Genomic DNA, 20,729 nt, shown 5'->3' with positions numbered 1-20,729 from the left:
GCATTATTATCTCTAGTCAGTAATTTGGAGTTATATCAACGCACCGCGTCAAGGAACTCCACCTCCATTTCTCATATTCAACGTAAATTTCCAAGTCGTAAAACCTGGATTAAAATTAAAACATAAACCAAAGAACTTTGTCACATTTGTCAGAACTTGAAGAAGTCATCAGAGTTCGTTATAATTTTATCTGTCGACTGTTGAATAATTAGCGGCGTAACTTTTAATTATGTCATAAGAAAAAATCTAATCAATATATTTATTTGAACCAACAGGGTTCTGAGCAAGAACGTCTGGGAAGATACCACTCACTTATCAGACATTCTACCGCTAAACAGAAATACCAATATTGTTGTGTTCCGGTTTGAATGGTGAGTGAGCCAGTGTAATTATAGGCACAAGGCTTATCTTAGTTTCCACGGTTGGTGGCGCATTAGCGATATAAGAAATGGTTACCTTACAGCGCCAATGTCTATGTACAGTGGTGACCACTAATCATCGAGTCGCTTGATTATACTCTAACGGTGTATAAAATTTTACAGATATATATATCCTATAAAACATATGTGCATACTCTCTATTCCCTTAGATAATAATTTGATGCGACATTTAGCTGACATGACAAGGGAAAAACACTATCAGCTCCCAAAACTGATGAGTTCCAGCGACTCTTATTAGCCCGACCGACTTCGTTCGTGTAAATTCGATACGGGACACATGAAAGGTTTTTCATCCCCGGGGAACTTTACCTCACCTACAACATCTTGACCATGGTTTGACGTATTTTTTTTATCATTTTTGTTATTTTTTTATACGATATTGATATCCTTTTCCTCTTTTATGATTCTCAGGTATTGTTCATAGAATATCTTTATAAACTATATAGCCTATGTATTATTCTGTATAAGCTATATTATTGTAAAGTTCATTAAAATGAATTCAGTAGTTTTTGCGTGAAAATGTATCAGACATCCATACATAGAGGGTTTCAAATTTATAATTTAAGTAAGGATATTCTTTCAGTTAGGTTAGATTTTTTAAAATGTATATATATCAGTATTACAGATAGAAATACGCCTATCGAGCTCAACCGTACAATATTTATATCTAAAAAGCGGCCGTCGTTCTGCCGTGACGTCGGTATCGATATATAACAGTTTACATGAAATATAGTTGATCAAGAAATTTCATTTCAGCAAAATAATAACCACTATGATTCTTCCCAGTCCTTTTCGATATAATTTACGTTTTTTCATGAGGTAGCTTCACATGCAATTTAATCTTGTAAAACGATTCAAAAGCGCTCGTAAGATCTACCTTATTATATATACCTTACTATCTAAAAATAGTTTTTCTTGGCTATTTTACACTTTATTGAATACTGTCACAACCTGAATCTATTCTTTTCTATATTTTTCAGAAATGCCATCTATTGCTTTATCTGACACATTACTTTGTGGTAGGGCTTTGTGCAAATCACTGTGGGCATGTACCACCCACTCATCATATATTCTACCGCCAAACCGCAATATTCACTATTGTTGTGTTCCGGTTTGAAGGGTGAGTGAGCTAGTGTAATTACAGGCACAAGAGACAAAATTTCTTAACTCCCAAAGGGTGGCGCATTGGTGTGATCTAAGGAATGGTTATTATTTCTTACGGCGTCAATGTCTTTGGGCGGTGGTTACCACTTAGCATCAGGTGGCCCACATGCCCGTCCGCCTACATATTGCATAATAACAATAAAATAATGACACGATCGTCTTCAGTACGCTTGAGTGAAGAAAATGGTGCGACGAAGACTGGATTATCGTCGGTCACATATTGACAGCGGTCATTGGAAAATAAATGAATTATCAAAAAATATATAATTAGAACAAAATTTAAAAATAGTTTAATATTATTTTAGTTTGCTACGATGTCTTATTGATCTAGTTACGAATCTGATAGCGAGGGTCCTTATTTACCTACGTTATATATAAATATATGTGTAAATAAGAAACACACTGTTAAAATTGCTTCAAATTATATTTGATATTTTTCCTTTTTTAGTACAGCATTAAATTCAGATTATAAACAAAACTTAAGTACAAATAATACAAAAACATATTCGGTTTCAGCAAACAAACAATTCTATTGCAGTCAATGCATATTTATTTATGCTTTGCTTTAATCCTAAAAACCATCACCATTCGGGCTAGCGTTAAAAGTGTTGCCTTAAATCTGAAGTTATAAATATTTTAGAAAATCCGAAAAACTCTTAATATTTTTTGACTTGGTGGCTACCAATTATCATATGACACAGTTAACTACATGACTTCTAATAAAAATAATAAAATCAACATTAAAAATGATTCGCATTTTATATTTCGTTTTCTAGAGAGCGCTTATCTTCCTTTAAAAACTTTAATACGACTCCAAAGCCAACAACAATTCCGCCAAACAATTCTACAAGTTAAATTTTTCCAAATTAGATTATCGTTTTTCTTGTCCCTAATTTGTATCGCTTATTTTATTTCCGATGTAAAATATTTTAATGAAGACAGAAGCTGTAATTGTCCGATCTATAAATGAAATAGAAAAATCGTCGAGAAGTCGTCAAAGATTTTTAACGATTTCTTTGAGACAATGTTGCTATCGGCGTCGTTCGCTGAGAGCTTTTTTTTTCACTAATCTAATATTTCCTTTATTGTCCTTGTATCCTTTGTTATGCAGATTTGTTCATTTTCATTTTTTTGATCAACTTTTTAATAAACGTTCTTTCTTAAGTTTAATAGAAGAAATAAAATATGAGTAATTTCACTTAGAATTTTTACTGAGATGTTGATTTATGCTTTGCTTTAAGATTGCAAGCATTAGAAAGCATCACCAATTTATTTTATTCATCGTCAGGGTCACTACAAGTCCGACAGACATATTGTATTCGTCCAGTGTTATCATTCGTATGGTTACTGACGAACAATATTGCACAAAGAAAAAAATAATACGCGGTTTTCGCCCTTATGTCACATATACATACAACTCCTAATCCTATTTGATTAATATTTTAGATCCAATAACTGAAACCAATTTCTACTATTGGACAGAGTTTTCGATGGTAGCCGATGTAATTATATAACTAGCTAAATATTAGAGAACCAAATCCGTAGTAATCCCTTTGCGTTATACACACGATAAAATTATTAGTTTCAGTTATATATATATTAGCATGTATGAAGTTGTAATCAAATAAAGAAAGTCGATTCGATCGATTAAAGCTTTACAAGAATATCTTTTGATAGATCCAGAAGTAGCATAGTTAGCCACTGTTGATCTACTATAGAAGTCCGCGGCTGAAGAAGACTATGAGACATCCTACAGCCAACCAGCAATGTTTAGTATTGTTGTGTTCCGGTGTAAGTCAACCAGTGCAACTATAGGCACAAGGGACATAATATCTTAGCTCCCAAGTCTGGTGGGCATTGACGATGTAGGGAATGGTAATTATTTCTTGCACCAACGTCTATACCGCCCGGTAGAGATCATTTACCATCAGCTGGTCCATTTACTCGGCCACCTACCTATATCTTAAAATAAGAAGCTGAAGAAGTTTTTACTGGTACCTTGAAACACACTCAAGCCATTGAGAACCGTGTAAACGTCATGCAGTATATAGTTGCAATCCCTTATCGTCCCAATATTTTGAATAGGTAATCTGGCATTAGTCCTAGAGCTCTATATATCTTTTACTTTATAGGGAAGCTTAAAATCGTTTTTCCAAAAAAGGAGATTACAGTGATTCCACTGTTTCAATTTCAATGGTTGCTAGTTTTCTTTCTCGAGTTTTGTTTGAATTATTTCGTTTGTGATTCAAATTTTTGTAATTGTTTGTTTGAAAGTAAACATTAAGACGATGTTGTAGAACTTCGGTTCTAAGATTTATTTAAAAAGAAGTCATAAAATGTATGTAATGTTTGTAAAATTACTGTACGTCTACTGGCGCTGGTATCAGGTTAGCTATTTGCCAGTGCACTTATCTATTATGAATAATATTTTCACAATGTGGACCCTGAGAATATTAACGGCCATACAAATATAGATCACTTCTAATACTTGGTCAGATCAGGTTTACACTCATATTATACAATTAGCGATAAAATCCCTATCTTTGCTAAAAGAATAGACACTGCATAAGCAATGGGTCATTAAAATCGTTTTATTTATTTATTCTTTACTGGATATAAGGTAGGTAAGGGAAATAATACAAAACTTAAAGCATACAAAGGCACCCTCATCGTTTACAATGATCTCTGCCAGGCAATCTCTTTTATTTTAAAGTACCAAGGGAACGACGGGAATAGTGCGCTGTAACAATTAAATGATTAAACTTAAATAAAACATAATATAATCTTATAATATTTATTAATAATAGAATATTTAAATTAATACATTATAATTCAGAAAATGAATGAATTCAGCTTAACTTATTTTTCAGGTCCAAGGCGGCGACGTATAATGCTACCAAATTAACTATGTGATCGAGCAAATTGATTCACCACGATGTGTTCCTGGGTGGTGTCCGCCCTCATCATACTCTTCGCCATGGGTGAGTTAATATAATATGTAAATATTATGATTGATTATATTAGTATGATATTATGAATGATTACATTCTATAAATGCCAAAAGCGCACTAAAGAATATAATCTTTTAAATAGTGTCTTATTTTTGGTGTGTTGCTTGTGTTAAAAGTTGAGTTTTCTATCGCGGATTCCTTCTAAACAGTTCATCTCATTATGAATTAGTATAGCAAACGCGCTTTGAATATATAACTGATATTCCTACTTTATCACAGTGAATATAAGAGTACCTTTAGCAAATTTACTCCTCTTACTTTTTCTCGGTATAGCTGATCAGCTGTAACTATTAACCATTTTTAAAAATTGATTTTAGAGAAATTATAGCGTGATTAAGAAACAAACCTTCATTGTTTGTATCACGTGTCATTGAAAACGAAGGTATTCCTAGGGATGGTCGACGCCAATAGCATAACGTCAGTTACTTGTAAAACATTCAAGAGCGTAGATAAGCATAAAACTTGACAGTTCCTAACAGGGCGTTTACTTTATAAAATTTCCTTTGTTCTCCCGCGAACAAATAAAATTTTCTGGGATTCCAAACGTTTTGTCTTTTATAATAATTCACAAACGCCGTGAACTCTATCACACAAAATAGAATTGTTTTTTTTTTGTGAACAAATACCATAGACATTATCAATAGCTTAATATATTCATATAAGTAGGGCAGGACCAGTTGAGGAAAAACGTGAATGGAATATTTGGATTGCGGGTTGAATAAAGCCAATATGTAATGAATGTGCAAATTTGTGACAGCAACAAATTGTAACGTGTTTGACGATATAGGAAATCATGGTAAAAATACTCGTATTGCAGAATGATGTAGTCTTCTGATTAAAAATATCAATTAAACATATGTATAAGTCAAAATCAAAAATCTTTATTCAATGTAGAAGTGATTACACTTGCTTATTGATAGTCAAAAATCTACCACCGGTTCGGAAATTACCACCTCGGACCTGAGAAGAACCGGCGACAGAAACTCAGCGGGATATATATATATTTTTTATAATTTCATTTTCACAAATATAGTTAAGTTCATGTACAATAATAATAAACACATTTTCGTTATTTGAAACATACATATAATAATATATAAACGGACATCATTGATTCGCAAATGATCAATGAGCGTTTCAAGTGCAGATGCGTCTCTGCATGCAATCTCTTCCATGGCTCGTTCAACAGATGATTTACAAAATAATATTGTATTGTTGTAAAAATCTGTATTCACTGATATGTTTATCAGTATGATATCGAAACACCCATTGACATTCATGAAGAAGGCCCTTACTCAGATTTTGGATGATAACATTTTTGTAACATAATTCAAAAAAAGTAATCATTTTCTATTGCACAAAACATATAAGATGTCGACTATGTTCACGCATAAGCTGAGTATTCGACATGTCAATAAGCGCCTTAACCTTTATAAATATCATAATACTTCAAAAGTAACTACGCGAACGTTGCGAGAAGCCCTCTGCATAATCTAACATAAGATCAGGTCGAGTATATGACTTTCTTTCAGGTATTTATGTGAAGGGTATTTCAATATCAACTACTACCTGATATCCAATATTATGAATAATATACTTGACTTGGTGGTTACTTGGTGATTACTTGGTACATTGGTTTGTGGTAGGACTAAGTACTAGCCCCTCTGAGTAGTTACCACACAAATATCATAGAGTCTACCGTCGAACAGCAATACTTAGTATTTTTGTTATTACGGTCGCGTGAGCCAGAATATCTACACCCAAAGATATCCCTTCTTATCGGTGTTGTAAAGTTTAGTTCATATTTCTCACAGCATCAATGTTTATTGGCGATGGTGACTATTTACCATCAGGGGGCCCATTCGTCAGTCCACCTACCTTAATGACATGAAAAAGCCTCGAGTAAAATTTAAAGTATTCTTGTAAATATTGCTGAGTAATTAGCGTTTCTCTGCTAGAGATGAAAGCATGAAGTTTATTCCACTAGGCTGACCCAATGCAGATTGAAAAATATTTCTTCATAATGTTTTTCTTAGCCGAGCGTGAAATGAATTATAAATACAACATCACATACATCACTCTGATCCCAATGTAAGTAGCTAAAGCACTTGTGATATGGAAAATCAGAAGTAACGACGGTACCACAAACACCCAGACCCAAGACAACATAGAAAACTAATGAACTTTTTCTACATCGACTCGGCCGGGAATCGAACCCGGGACCTCGGAGTGGCATACCCATGAAAACCGGTGTACACACTACTCGACCACGGAGGTCGTCAAATACAAATCAAACACAAAAACCACAGTGGTACTTAATCTTAAGATATAATTAAGATTAATGGCTTCCATCGAGGCTTACAAAAGTATTCTAAAATCGATAAATAAATATTTATTAAGTGAATAATAATTACTGTAAAAGAGAAATGTAATTACCACTTCAAGTGGTACCAGCCACGTGAAGTGGTACCAAATATATATGTTGACTAAAATAAAACTTCGTTATTTTTTTTTATCAAATTATCTTCGTAATGTCTTAATAACTTTTATTCCTTATTTCCCCCTAGTTAAATGGAGGTTCGGTCAAAAGTCAAAACGATTATAGACCCTTAGTCAGAACTGAACCCTTAATCAAAATATAGAACCCTTATAATATCAGTACGAGGGTTGAGAAGTCAATTTACTATTAGCATAGGAGTGTATCCATCAATATGTATAAGAAAGTTGGAATTAATCCCGATAACCCTCATGGGTTCATGCGCTCCTGGTACTTTATTGAAATTCAGGATTATTAAACAAACATTTAATTTTGCTTCAAATATATTTTTATTGTTATATTACTTTTGATACGATTACATACATTAAAATGTATGTAATCGTATCAAAAGTGTAGTTTTCATAAATGAAACACATTTAAATGACATATAAATATGGACTTTATTTCAAAGGTAATAGGGCTTACTCTCAATACTTTGGCAGACCTCTAAATGTATAGTATTTTTAATACAAGCGCCATATAGGCGCGGCGGGTGACTCCAATTTACATTTTAATTGGCGCCAGGACAGATGAAAACCCTGAAGAGAAAAAATGTTTATATAAATAAATTTATATAAACAACAGCAATTTGGAGTCACTACAATTGTCTGGGAAATATTACCGAGTTGCATTATATCGTACAATTGAAGTCATTGTGCGCGGTAATATTTAGACTAACGTTAATTGTTTTTTGGTTTGATTCTTAAGCGTCTGAAGTTGTATAACATTGCTAAAGAAGGTATATTTTTTTTAAATGGATATGGTATAGACTTGTAAATGGTTGGCTAAAAACGATGTTTTACTTCACCAAATTCCCCAATGTACCACCAATTTTGGGATCAAAGATTTTCCTTCCCTTATGCCTATAATTATACGGGCTCACTCATCATTCCGAGTCGAAATATAGGAACACTAAGTATTGCTGTTTGGTGTACTTGATCATACTACTTGATCAGCCATGTGGGACCTGATCTTATGTGGGGGGAAATTCCACGATAAAGAGTATAGAGAAATCCACCGATGTTTTTTAATATTAGTTTTTTGGTAGATTTTAACACTAATCGGAATATAATAAATAAGCGAATTTTTAAAAAGGAAACCAACCAATCCAAATCTCTAATTTTAAAAATAACCAACCAACAAACTTCCATACATACTTACATACATTTTTTTTCTCGCTGGAAAAATCCATTACGTGTTTCTTTCATGTGAAGTGGGAGGTATGTGGGACTCGCCGGTGCCCTAGACTGCGCCCTAGTGCACCGGAATACCCACTAAAAAACCAGCGGTACCCTCTCCGTCTTTTCAGCGGGCGCCACAGAATCCCTTTCGAATGCTGCTGTGACGCACTGACGGTCAACCCGCGTATGAGGCAAGCGGAGAAGGTGCGCGTAGCGTTGTTGCATGTGCAGCAGCGTCCACGTTCCGCTGCCTCCTTCTGCGACATGACGTTTTCGTAGAGCATGAAATGAAGAAAATGAAAGCATGAATAAATGCATTTACGCATGCCGCCCGGTCGCCGTAAGGCGGCTGAATATTCACGGAAAGCGCGTCTAGTGCGCGTCTTCCCCCTCATCCTCCACGTGGGAATGTGGCGAACTCCCCCGAGTCCGCCACTGGAGGCTGGGCGTCAACGAAGCTGACACCCTGCTGCGGATAAGATGGTAGGCTCCGCCGCTAACCGCCGGTGTAAAACACCTGGGAGGCTCGAGTAGCCCTCCCTCTCCCTCCTAGCCAACGAGGCCACTCACATGGTCTGCCCTGACGCCGATCAGGGACGTACCAGGAGCGGCCCCGCGGCATCCCTCCCGCCAGTCTTAGCCGTGGCCGACGAGCAAGCTCAATCCGGCCCCGTTGCCCAGGGTACACCACGAGGAGGTGACTGACATGTACCCCATACTTACTTACATATCCTATTTAAACGCCTTCGAATTTTTAAAAAAAAAATACAATAACTGCTGAATTTTGCTATTAATATCATAAAAAGCGAAGTTCAATACAAACTTTCTTCCTTAATTTCACTCGCCCCGATGATGCAATTTCTCTCCAGAACACCCAAATAAGTTTTTATTAGTACACGCCCAGTTGTAAAACCAGGGCTTCAAGATATGTGGGCTAATAAGTTAACCACTGCAAAAAGCGTAGCGTAGTCAGTTTTTACTTACAAGTGCGATGAGATGTGAGGTCTAGTACAGTTGTACGTTTTTTATAATCAAAATTGTTTTTTAATGTCTTATATGTCTAATGGGCAACCTGATTGTAAGTACTCACTTTTGCCCATATTTATAGACAGTAAGAAATATTAATCATTCCTCATATCACCAATGCGCAACCAACCTTAGAGCCCAAGATGTTCTCTAATGCCTGAAGTGAAACTAGCTCACTTATCCTTCAAACTAGAGCACAATATTACTGAGTATTGCTGTTTGGCGGTTGAGTATAATATGATGAATTGGTGGTACTTACCCAGACGGGCTTGCACATATCCCACCAAATATAACACGTAAAATGAACACATTAAAGCTAATGTTAGGTATATAAATAGCAAGATTGTAACGATATTTACTCGTAAAAGTTACCCAAACCCTCATGAAATGTGTAATATTACGTTAATTTAAAAACAATTAGGTACTAAGCGAGAGGAATACAATTAAACACGAATGTATTGTGTTGTATTGTGTTGCGGAATAAAGCATTCTATAAACAATGAAATATGGCTTCATAAATACAAGGCTTCATAAATAAGGTTGGACGTTTCGAAGCGCTCATGACTTTGTTGTTCCCATTTTGTTTTTCGTTCCCACCATTATGAGGTTTAATAAACATTGTTTGCGGACGACATTTTAGGTGATACTTTGAATGGAGTTCATTAAATAGTTATTTGGTAGTCTTTTCCCGTCCAAATGTCCCGTTATCTCTTTTACGTTTGTTCAAAATCATACTTTTGAATTTGTATTGAGCTAACTCTTGTTTCATGTTTTTCAGATTCAAGCACTTTTTGTTGATATATATATGATGATGGTATATAGACCATTGATGCTCTGATAGATTACTGTTTTAATAGGAACGTCAAATATATTATAGCAATATACGAACGTATAATAACTTTATATCAAAATTACGTTTCAAAAAGTTTTATGAGCCTACTTAGAGTATTAATAAAGTATATTATGATTTGTTTACCTTAACCTATCCACATAAAAATTGTCTATGGGCCATTGTCAAACTCACGCTGTCATAAGTATTACAGATATTATTTATGTATACTACGACTTTATACATATATACTGTTTCTTTGAAAACACACGCTAATAAATAATATATAAAAAAACCTCCATTTAACTTGTAAGTAATGTATTATTATCCTATTAAAACACTAAACCTAAAAGTAAATAAATAAAAATAAACAATAACATTAAAATTTTGCAATTCGGAGGAGTTATTCCACAAATTACGTAACAAAACGTTATGGAATAATTATAACTATATTGAATTATCTGAAAACAGGCGGTAAAGGCTTATTATTAGATAATTTGTGATTTTCATTTTATTGAATCTCGTCGTTCAAAAATATATCACATTAATTATACCGAGACGGTGAGCTGATAGAAAATATTTAGCTTTTGTATTTATAAGAAAATCCAAAATATAAAAATGTTTTGTAAATGTTGTACATCTAATAAATATTAATATCAAAGTATTTGTTATTCAAATTACTTTTTTAAAAGTTTCGTAACATAATATTTCTTGTTAATATTTTATTAAATTATATTGTTTTTTTCGTAGAATTTCTATTTGAATAAGGAAGAACATTATCTGAATAACTTCGAAGATTGATAGCTACGATTTGTCAAAGTTTGTCAATTTGATATTAGATCGTAAGAGCCAAGAATTGAACCCTGATATTTATCTCTTGAATATTTTTGGTATGACGCCAAAAATTTACGTTTTGGCAACACTAGAATATTCGATAGTATTAAGAAGTCCACAACTAAGATCGATTCAGACTCAAATCACCTTAATTTTACTCAAAGTCTAATTGTTACTACTAGATCTAACCGTTTACTAGGGCTCTTGACTGAATTATCAGCATTGTGGACTTTCCCACAAATATACATCCCGAGTTCATGCCCTTTTCACGGTATTGGTACGACTTGTATTAAATTTCCAATTTTTAAATAAAAAAACGAAATGCTAAAAACTTTGAAATCGAATATATTTAAGTGTTCAATAAGAATATGATGGTATAAAAATAAAATTCTGCAATCAAATGATTTGTACAGTGTACAGTGTGATGATTTATACAGTGGGACAGTGTTATTTAGTGGAAGTAGAGGTCAGATGTTAGGTAGCCTATGTAGTTTTCTATTTATACCCTAACGTGATAATCATCATGATAATCGGTTTAGTAGTTAGGGCATGAAAGCGATATTAGAGACACAAAAAACAAACTTTATAAAAGATATATTTTTATATTCCCAAATACAAATGAGTAATGGAGCCCGGATTTAGGTTGGTTAATATTTTATATCAATTTCGCTTTTACTGTTATTTTATAAAGCCTTAATAACCTCAAACGGAGTTTTCATTAACCGATGTACTAAAAGATACAAAGTTGCTCGGTATCTTGTTTATATGCTAATGCATCGTGCGTATAAATTTATATAATGTTATCCGATTTTATATCATAAACTGGTGTCGTAAGGAATATAATCCTGTGGCATATATGACTCTTTAGAAGCACAACGAGATTACATCTTTTTCTTTTTGTTTTCGAATTTAATTTCGAGATGTATCAAGGCAGTTATTCAAAATTAAACTGAATGGTTGGTTCCTGATCCAGGTTTCAGTTTTACCACATCGATTAAAACTATTTAAAATTGAAAAAAATCATGGCACAGATCTTTATATATGGCCATCAATTACATAAAATCAACTTCGCAAACTGATGATTCAAAAGTGCTTGTAAGTGCCTTCTTGAATGAAGTTTTATATATAATCATATAATACAACAATATACAAATTTTCCCTCCCACTTCCTCCTTGGAATTCAAAATTTCCAACAATCCTTATCCTATCTTAGTGAGCGACTACATCACGATATTAGTAATATGCTTAATTTCAAGACAATCGGACCTATAATTTCGGAGTGATCGTGATGAGACAGGCGGGTTTTTTCGATTATATATCTAAATTAGTTACCTTTCTGAGTTCAACATCTATGTTAGTGTTTATCTTTTATTTAACGTAACGATATCATATTCCATTAGCCCAATTACTAACTAATGCTCCAGCTCACGCAATAACTTACTCGCGAAGTTTCCTTTGCCCAGTCCAATTACAGCAAAATATGGACTTTGTCTTCATCGCACAAATAAACTTGTAAAATTTTCCTCGGTATCGATGGAAATTCTTTATTATAAAATTATTTTACTGATACGTTTCTTACAACTCTTTTTTAGGTACTCGATCGATTAAGATTAAGTTTACTTTAAAACGAGTATCTGTTAGCATTTTGAATCGTCATTTTGTATGATAAATTAAAAGTGAAGTTAAAACGGGAGCAAACGCCAATACGGCTAAAATATATCCTGCATAAAATTCATGACATATTATTATTAGCCCGACTATATTGATTTATATTATGTTGATATCTTATATATTATATAGAGATAGATCCCAAAATAATATATAATATATCAACATACTATGCAAATTGGTGGAAAGATAAATTACAGTTTTTTTTTCCAGTTACCGGGTAGAATCTAAATTTCAAATCAGTGGCAGCTTAACGTTTAATATACATATATCAACTTAAATAAATAATATTTTGTTATAATGTTTTGTGGCCTTTTTGAAATAATATTTCATCCATCGGAACGTTGAACCTTCATTTGAATCGGATTAGTAAATTTTGTAAACCAAAATAAAAGCTTACACTTTGTAACAAATTATAAGTAAATAATATATCCAATATTACATACTACCTTTGTACTTCTATTTGAGGCCGAAACAGGCTCAATTTTCATATCAGTCTGTATTCGGTGCTTGTATTGTAAATGATACTGCTGTGAACATTGCACATGTCTAAAGCTAATTGTGAACAAGCATCTGTGAGGTGAGAACCGACATTGTTCGTCGGAGACATTAGATAACATTGTCAGCTTGTACAACACGAGTATGGTATGAATTTGGCAAATTCGATGTATATCGCAATCAGTACAATCGATATCCACATGCATTCGTTATGATAAGATCACTCATGTTGTTAGTCTACTACTTATTTTGTAAATTATATGAAGGATGGGAAATTGGGACGCCTAATAGGATGCGGTCACCGCCCGTAGAGCCGCTGTAAGAAACATTAACCGTTCCTTACATCGCCTTTGCACGACCAACCTCTGAAGTTATGATGTTTTGTCTCTTCTGCTTGTAGTTACACTGGCTCACTCCCCTTAAAACCAGAACATAAAAATACTAAGTTATTATTTGACGGTTGTATATCTGAGTATATCTGATGATTGGGTGGTACTTGGTAAGGCCTTAACATCAAGTTCTTCCTTCATAAAAGTGCGTATTTAAGTTATTTTTGGTAGTACTACTCTTCGTTCCTTTTCTATTCAAGTTGCTCATTGGTCATAATTTCTTCATCTATGATTAAACATTAAATAAAAAACAATAATTTAAACACAGAGAGAGCAGGTGAATGCAATACAAACAAAAATTAATAGTTCAACTCTTATTCTTCACCAATTCGATTATAGTTGAATACATCTGTAAATGAACGCCAGGTTACAGTAGCGTTCACTCCGAAACAAAGACCACAAAACATCGACGCCACGCGCACTCGATCCAGGGTTGTCACATAACTTACAAACTGTTTTTTTATTTTATTTTGTGAATACTGTTAGCTTTTAATAGCAGCGTTGCGTCACTTATGGCATTTTCTATCTGTGTTAACTGTTGCTGTTAACTTAGTGTCTATTGGCAAGGTAGTATAAAGCATCTTATGAGGGTTGAAATATAAGGTTGATAAAATAAGTAAACCGTGTGCTAGCCCGTCTGGGTAGATACCACCCACATCAGATATTCTACCGCCAAACAGCTGTATTATTGTATTCTGGTTTGAAGGGTAAGTGAGCCAGTGTAACTACAGGCACATGGGACATAACAGCTTAGTTCCCAAGGGTGGTGGCGCATTGGTGATATAAGGAATGGCTAATATTTCTTACAGCGCCGTTGTCTATGGGCGGTGGTGACAACTTATCATCAGGCGGCCCATTTGCTCGTCCACCTAACGATACTATAAAAAAAAAGAAGTCGTTGTTTCTGATCATCCACCTGAGCTATCTTCAGTCGTGTCAGATTGCCCTCTCATTGGAAAGTGATATTAAGAGAACATAATTTACCAACGGCTGCGAGCTAATATAGACCGATAATTATTAGCAGGTACATATCTCTTCCGTAGTTAACTAATTTCTATTAATATTGGCCGCAGTACCTAAAATTTATCATGAAGCGTTCATTATTTATATGACGAAATGATTGTTGACATATAAAGAAAAATATCTCATCTGATTTCAGTTAACAAAGCGATCGTATTCTGAGACAATTGTTTACTTAAAATTTTTTTTTTATATAACAATACACAAGACACGACATCAGATTTTTTTAATTCAAAATAAAATAACTCATTATAATACATTAAATATTTCTAAATTTGAATGAAGTTCTCCCTATAAAGTAGAATATTATAAGTTATACAATAATTAATTATTTATTATAGTTTTATTACTACTTAAAGTGCGCCCCCCTACTCAACATGCTATCTTTAAAAAAGGTTCAGTCTCAGGTTTAAATTTGTCTGGGCTTTAAAAACTTTTTGTCTTTGAACAAGTTAATAAATATTTCTATAAATAAATATTGATACTTTTTAAAGATTATAGTTTTAGTAATCGTTTATCGCCAACCCTGCACACAGCATCATAACTCTTTTTAACTGTTCCTATTGAAACAATAGCTGCTCTGTATTTCGCGTTTCATATATTTATGTGTAAATATTTTTAAGCGCCTGAAATCCTGGATCTATTTTATATGAACTTTTATATACTTTTTACTATGATACTATTACCTGTTATTATTTAGATATTTGAATAAACGTCACTCCTTAGCTATTTTATATATCTTAGTCAATAAGGGGTTCAAATATGGTCAATTCATTCGCTTAGATGTGAAGAAAACATCGTGATGTAACTTACATATCAGATGAAGCTCTACCACATGTACATCTATCTAGTGGCATTTAAACATCGTGATGGAATCGGTTGTATAGTCCCGTTGGATTATGAGGGTAAAAAAACTAAAAAAATAACTTGGTGATAGAGTTTTGGACAAGCTCGTCTAGGTAAGTAGACTCATCAGATATTCTACCGGAATACAACAATACTAAGTTGTTTTAATCGGGTTCTCAGGTTGAGTGAGCCAGTGTAACTACAGGCACAAGGGCTATGACATCTTAGTTTCTAATGCCGGTGGCGAGCTAGTAATATATGGAACTTACCATATTCTGGTGACCCATTTGCCAGTACGCCTATTGTACTTGAATGGTAATCCTGAGCTTCGGAAATCAAGTTATGTTGCTAGTTTTGGTCGCCTGCCCAAGTTTTCTCGACTTATAACCGGGTGCCTACTTATATTATAAGTCTGATTTTAAAATTGTCGCCATAGCCTATATCAATCCGATAATTATTACATCATCTTAAATCTATGACATCTGTATGTCAATGGAAACATGCATAAACAGACGGATGACTTAATGTACAATGTTACATACCAATAAGGATACACCAGCCGTGTACGTGCAAAATTAATTGCCTTAGACTTACCGTAAACCAGTTTGCTCTGACTCTGTATTGTCAACTAACCAGACATTTTAAAATGTTATGAAATCGATTTCAAAAGTAATATGTATCCAATAGATTTGTCGGTATAATATTGATTTGATACATGATAAATAAAAATATCTCTCTTTAAAATATAACAAATTCATAAAAACACATATTTTTTTTTAATATAAAAAATACTTTACAAAATAAAAACATGCTTTTATTGTAGTCTTTGAAATAAAACGAATAAAATTTAATACAATATATATTGCCACCAGTTGTATTGTTATTGTTGTTTTGTATTCTAGCGAAATGTCAGCTAAATTGATTCTATGTAAGTGATTTATATTCAATATTTGACCCAGGCATGCAAACAGGCGAGGTTAAATAAAAGCTTTTGAATAGTCACAAATCAACAACAGCACAAGCAAAATGTATCCCGTTTAATTTATCCTTGTATTCCAAATAGGTGGCCATCAATAAAGACCAGTTAATAACGTATTACACGAACATATATATAAACACACATATACCATCTATTCCTGCACTATCATAGTCCGAGTGAAAGGCAATCTGACGTGACCGCAGAGAGATCCGAACACGCATGACCAGCAACTATACGCGCTTTTCCAGGCACGAGGCACATTAACTCCAGGCTGAAACTGAGAACTCATTAACATAAACACCCAATACTCGCTTATTTGCTCGATCCGACCCCGGATTTTATCTACATTCTACGCTATAACAATGGAACTGGGCACTATTAATATACACAATTAGAATAAATAGTAAAGTAAAGCAACACCGTGCATTGGAACAGCGTGTTGGAGTAAGCTCGAAACCTTTTCCTCAGAATAGGTGAGAAGGCCCAGCGGTGGAATATTTCCACTCTATTAATTTACAATAAACAGAACTATCTTATTTTAAACTAGCCGTTACACGCGACTGCCTCTTTTTAGGGGTTGAATCGTTAACAATTTAATATGTTTAATTATTTTGCCCAAAATCCTAATTATTAATCTGAGAAAAGTGATCTAAGCTAGTCAAGGTCCTCTTAAAATCAGCTTAGTCGTTTTTGAGGACAGATTCTTCAGTTTTATTTATTTGTATAGATACAATCAAAGGCTAAAAACAACGGAGGTAATATTTTTATTTATAACGCAATGGCATGAAATAATAAAAAAGTTGAATATAATGTTTTTTGCATGAAATTCTCGAGGGAACTTTGAAATAATATCATAAAAGAGTCAGCACTCCCGGGGACGGTACGCAATCTTGAATAACTTACGTAACTTGTAAAAACTTGTACTGCCCATTCGGACTTAAGATACGACTTGCGGAATTACTTGGCACGGCAAACGATATAATTTTGTGAATTATTACACGTTTAGATCGTCTATTAAATTTTACGGCTAATTACTTTAAAGTTTTGAATATTTGGAGATTTATGTATTGGATTAATTACAGAGGAAATAAATAATTGTACTGCTTGTAAGCTAAGCTGCACCACATTGCCTATTTAAAATGGCGGCTGTACTGTGTCGCGGTGGACATATGGTCAAAAGTTCGATTCCAGTCTTGACATTAATTTTTTACTTTAGTATTTGTCATCCTCATTATTTGGAATGAAAATTACATTTAAAAAAATCATCTAAATTTTATCGTTGCACTCTATAAATTTTCTACACACGATTTAAGTTTGTTACTATTTTTTTCGTTTTTATGGTTACCTACATTATTTCCATCACTAACTAGGTTGCTTTGCTAATACATTATTGCGTTAATGTGATTAAAAAGTAGAAGTGATGACGTGTACAAAAGCAAGACTTATGAGGATAGCATGTATTCCTTTGTATTTCTCTATATATATTTCTTTGTTAAATATATGTTTTGTTACATCTATATATATTAATTTCGTAAGATTCAATATATAAACAGTAAGTCTCGCTTTTGGTTAATGCCTTATTTAATTAAGAGTTCTTATCCCTTTGCGTCGTTACAATGTACGTCGGTGGATGCACATGAGGCAACACTCGGTATTTTACCTCTAGTGGTATATTAGAAATGTCCTCTGACGTAATGCGTGGTATTTTTCTATTCACCATACTCTATCATATTAGGATCCTTACGCTTAAGCCGCTGAACCGATTTTGTTAAAAATTTTTATGGAGATAGTTTGAGTCCCGGCGAAAGACATAGGTTAAATTTTTTAATTCACCCCTTCGGTGGGTTAAAGTGGGGGTTTATATATATATATATAACACAATCCGTAATGCTAACATAATTAAACTTTACCTATATATATATTATGTTAGCGCGGGTAAAGTCGCAGGTTCAGGTAGTATTTTAAAAATATATAGCTTTGATAACTTTTTAATATACTATAGTATAGAAAGTAGTGTGATATCGCCGCTAAATATAAAATAGAATACTTACCTAAGTTGTAGTACAAGAGACGAATCACATAAAAAATTATAATAAAAATTGTTTTCCACTTGGCAATGCAGTTCCCAGCAGTTATTACAAGATTAGGGTAAAGTTTGTGATTGCGACGCACGAGAAGTAGTTAAACTGCAGTTGAGAAAAAACGCTCAGAATTTTCATCTGGAATCTCACAAACGATTTCCAGATTAAATCCAGAACATTATAGTTTATCGCTGAACTTTGAATTGTACATTTACTCCTACCAAAACAGCCTTTTCTGTTTACCTACATGTATATAATTCTTTTGTACGCGTGTATTCTACTGAACTTCCTCTAAAAGGCTGACCTGATTCTTTGTGTGGATAAATTATATAAAATTGAATAAGAATCCAGATAAAGAGCCGAGATGGTGCAGTCCAAAGAACACATTATTCGAAGATTACGGATTCAACCCCAAGAGTACACACCATCGTATTTTTATGTTTCTCAATTGTTTTTCCGTTCTATTTCATGCTCAGCGCTGATGACGTCTGGATTTGTCCCAAAAAATGTATCACTGCGTGTTCAGCAGTACAATAAGCTTTGAACCTTTTCAAGATATTTGCTTGTGCACAGCAGTGGGTAGCTGCTTCACTTCTTAGTAGGGTATAAGTCGCATTTTAGAACCAAATAGCAATTCTTAGTATTACTGATTTCTTTTTTCAAAGGTGAGTGAGCCAGTGTAACTACATTGACAAGGTTTGCAGTGCATTGGTGATGTGAGGAGTAACGAGTCTTAAAGAACCGATTCTATTGTAAAACGAAATGAGAAACTATTATGTCATGATTTTTTTCTAATCCAGTGAACATATATCTTTACAAAAAATATATAAAGATACGTAAGAAAAACTCGATCCAATTTTTATGAAAATCTAAAATATAAAATATTATTATGACTCTATGGGAAAATATTCCATCAATTAATTGAATTTTTAACCAACATAGCTGGCAATGAATTGAATTATGTATTGTATTATACTGTCTTAACTAAACGCATCACACTCATAATTGGAACTCAATAAAGTCAGAGCTTTTAAGTAACTTCGTTTTTAAACATAATGTACACCTGCACTAGTGTTAAATAAATAATATAAAATCTACTTATAAGTTTATCTGTATTTTTTATATCCTCTACTTCTTTATACTAAGACACGCAATACAAAAATATTTCAACAAAACATCAATCAACAGTAAATTTTGCCACTGCTGAGCTTAGTCCAGGAAATTGAGTTGTATGTGCTCGCGTCTAAACCCGCAATCTTTAAAGACCACTCAGTATTTTCGGCGATATACGATTATAATATTTATAAAAGTAACAGTTAATACAGAAAATGTTTCTACGATTGCGTCATCGTGTAAAGCTACATACTACGATTAATATTGAATTTGTCCCAAAATAGCATGGTTCAATACTTGCAGTCCGCCCTAGATATTTCGCAGAGTAGTATAATTCGTGTGCTAAGTTCTATGGAAATCGGATTATTGGGATCTCGAGAGCCTGGTGCTCAACATCTTGTTGAGAAATATCAATAGTTTATGCCTACATGTAGTTAGATAGTCTTCATAAAATGTTTTGGTATAATAAAAACTTTGACCATAAAAATATTGTATCAATAACGACACTGTAACAGTTCTCTAAAGTATAAATTAAAAAAAAAAAGAATTGTCGTGAACATCTTACATGCTAAGCTATGAGTTTGGCTCACCCGCATCGAAGACGAATAAATGTCTCAGCAGAACCAACTCTATACCAATTCCGCTTTACCATGTCTTCCAAGATCATAAAGATCTTCCCAGAAGAATGAGTGACTCTCAAAATGGAGGATATTCTCATTACAGACTTGGTTCAATCTATTATCCAGGTAAGTACTAAGAGCACAATTGAGCACAATTACATCTGGTCGTTGTGGACCATAGCTTATGAGAATTACAAAGAGTGATAACTTCATCGGCCCACGCTACTTTTCTTCCAGATGTATTATCAAAATTGACGCTAAAACCTCACGAAGAACTTACTCGTATCAACGTAATCTATGATTTTTCTACAACTTATCCTTATATTAATCGAGAATAAAGTCTAAAGCTGAAGCTTTAAATTAACACAATGAAACAATTGTAGACTGATCAAGCACTTTAAAGTGCTTAATAATATTATCGATACGTTATTTACAATCACGGCTGTTATCTTAAGTAAATCACTAATGAGTTACTGCATTCACAGCAGCCGGCA

The 20,729-nt window shown here is 33.6% G+C and overlaps 1 protein-coding gene across 1 annotated transcript in view; it reads left to right on the top strand.

The window, feature by feature from the left end:
• Dscam3 (Down syndrome cell adhesion molecule 3) overlaps positions 1-20,729 on the top strand; it is a 200,392-nt gene that overhangs the window by 10,598 nt on the left and 169,065 nt on the right. The window contains 1 exon segment of the mRNA XM_064216635.1: positions 4,475-4,585. Coding sequence (XP_064072705.1) covers positions 4,540-4,585 — 46 coding nt within the window. The 5' untranslated portion in view covers positions 4,475-4,539.

Source organism: Vanessa tameamea, chromosome 2 (genome assembly GCF_037043105.1).
Source record: "Vanessa tameamea isolate UH-Manoa-2023 chromosome 2, ilVanTame1 primary haplotype, whole genome shotgun sequence".
Classification (NCBI taxonomy): Eukaryota; Metazoa; Arthropoda; class Insecta; order Lepidoptera; family Nymphalidae; genus Vanessa; species Vanessa tameamea.
Note: the sequence above shows the minus strand (reverse complement) of the source record. Positions and strands in the feature narration are given on the sequence as shown.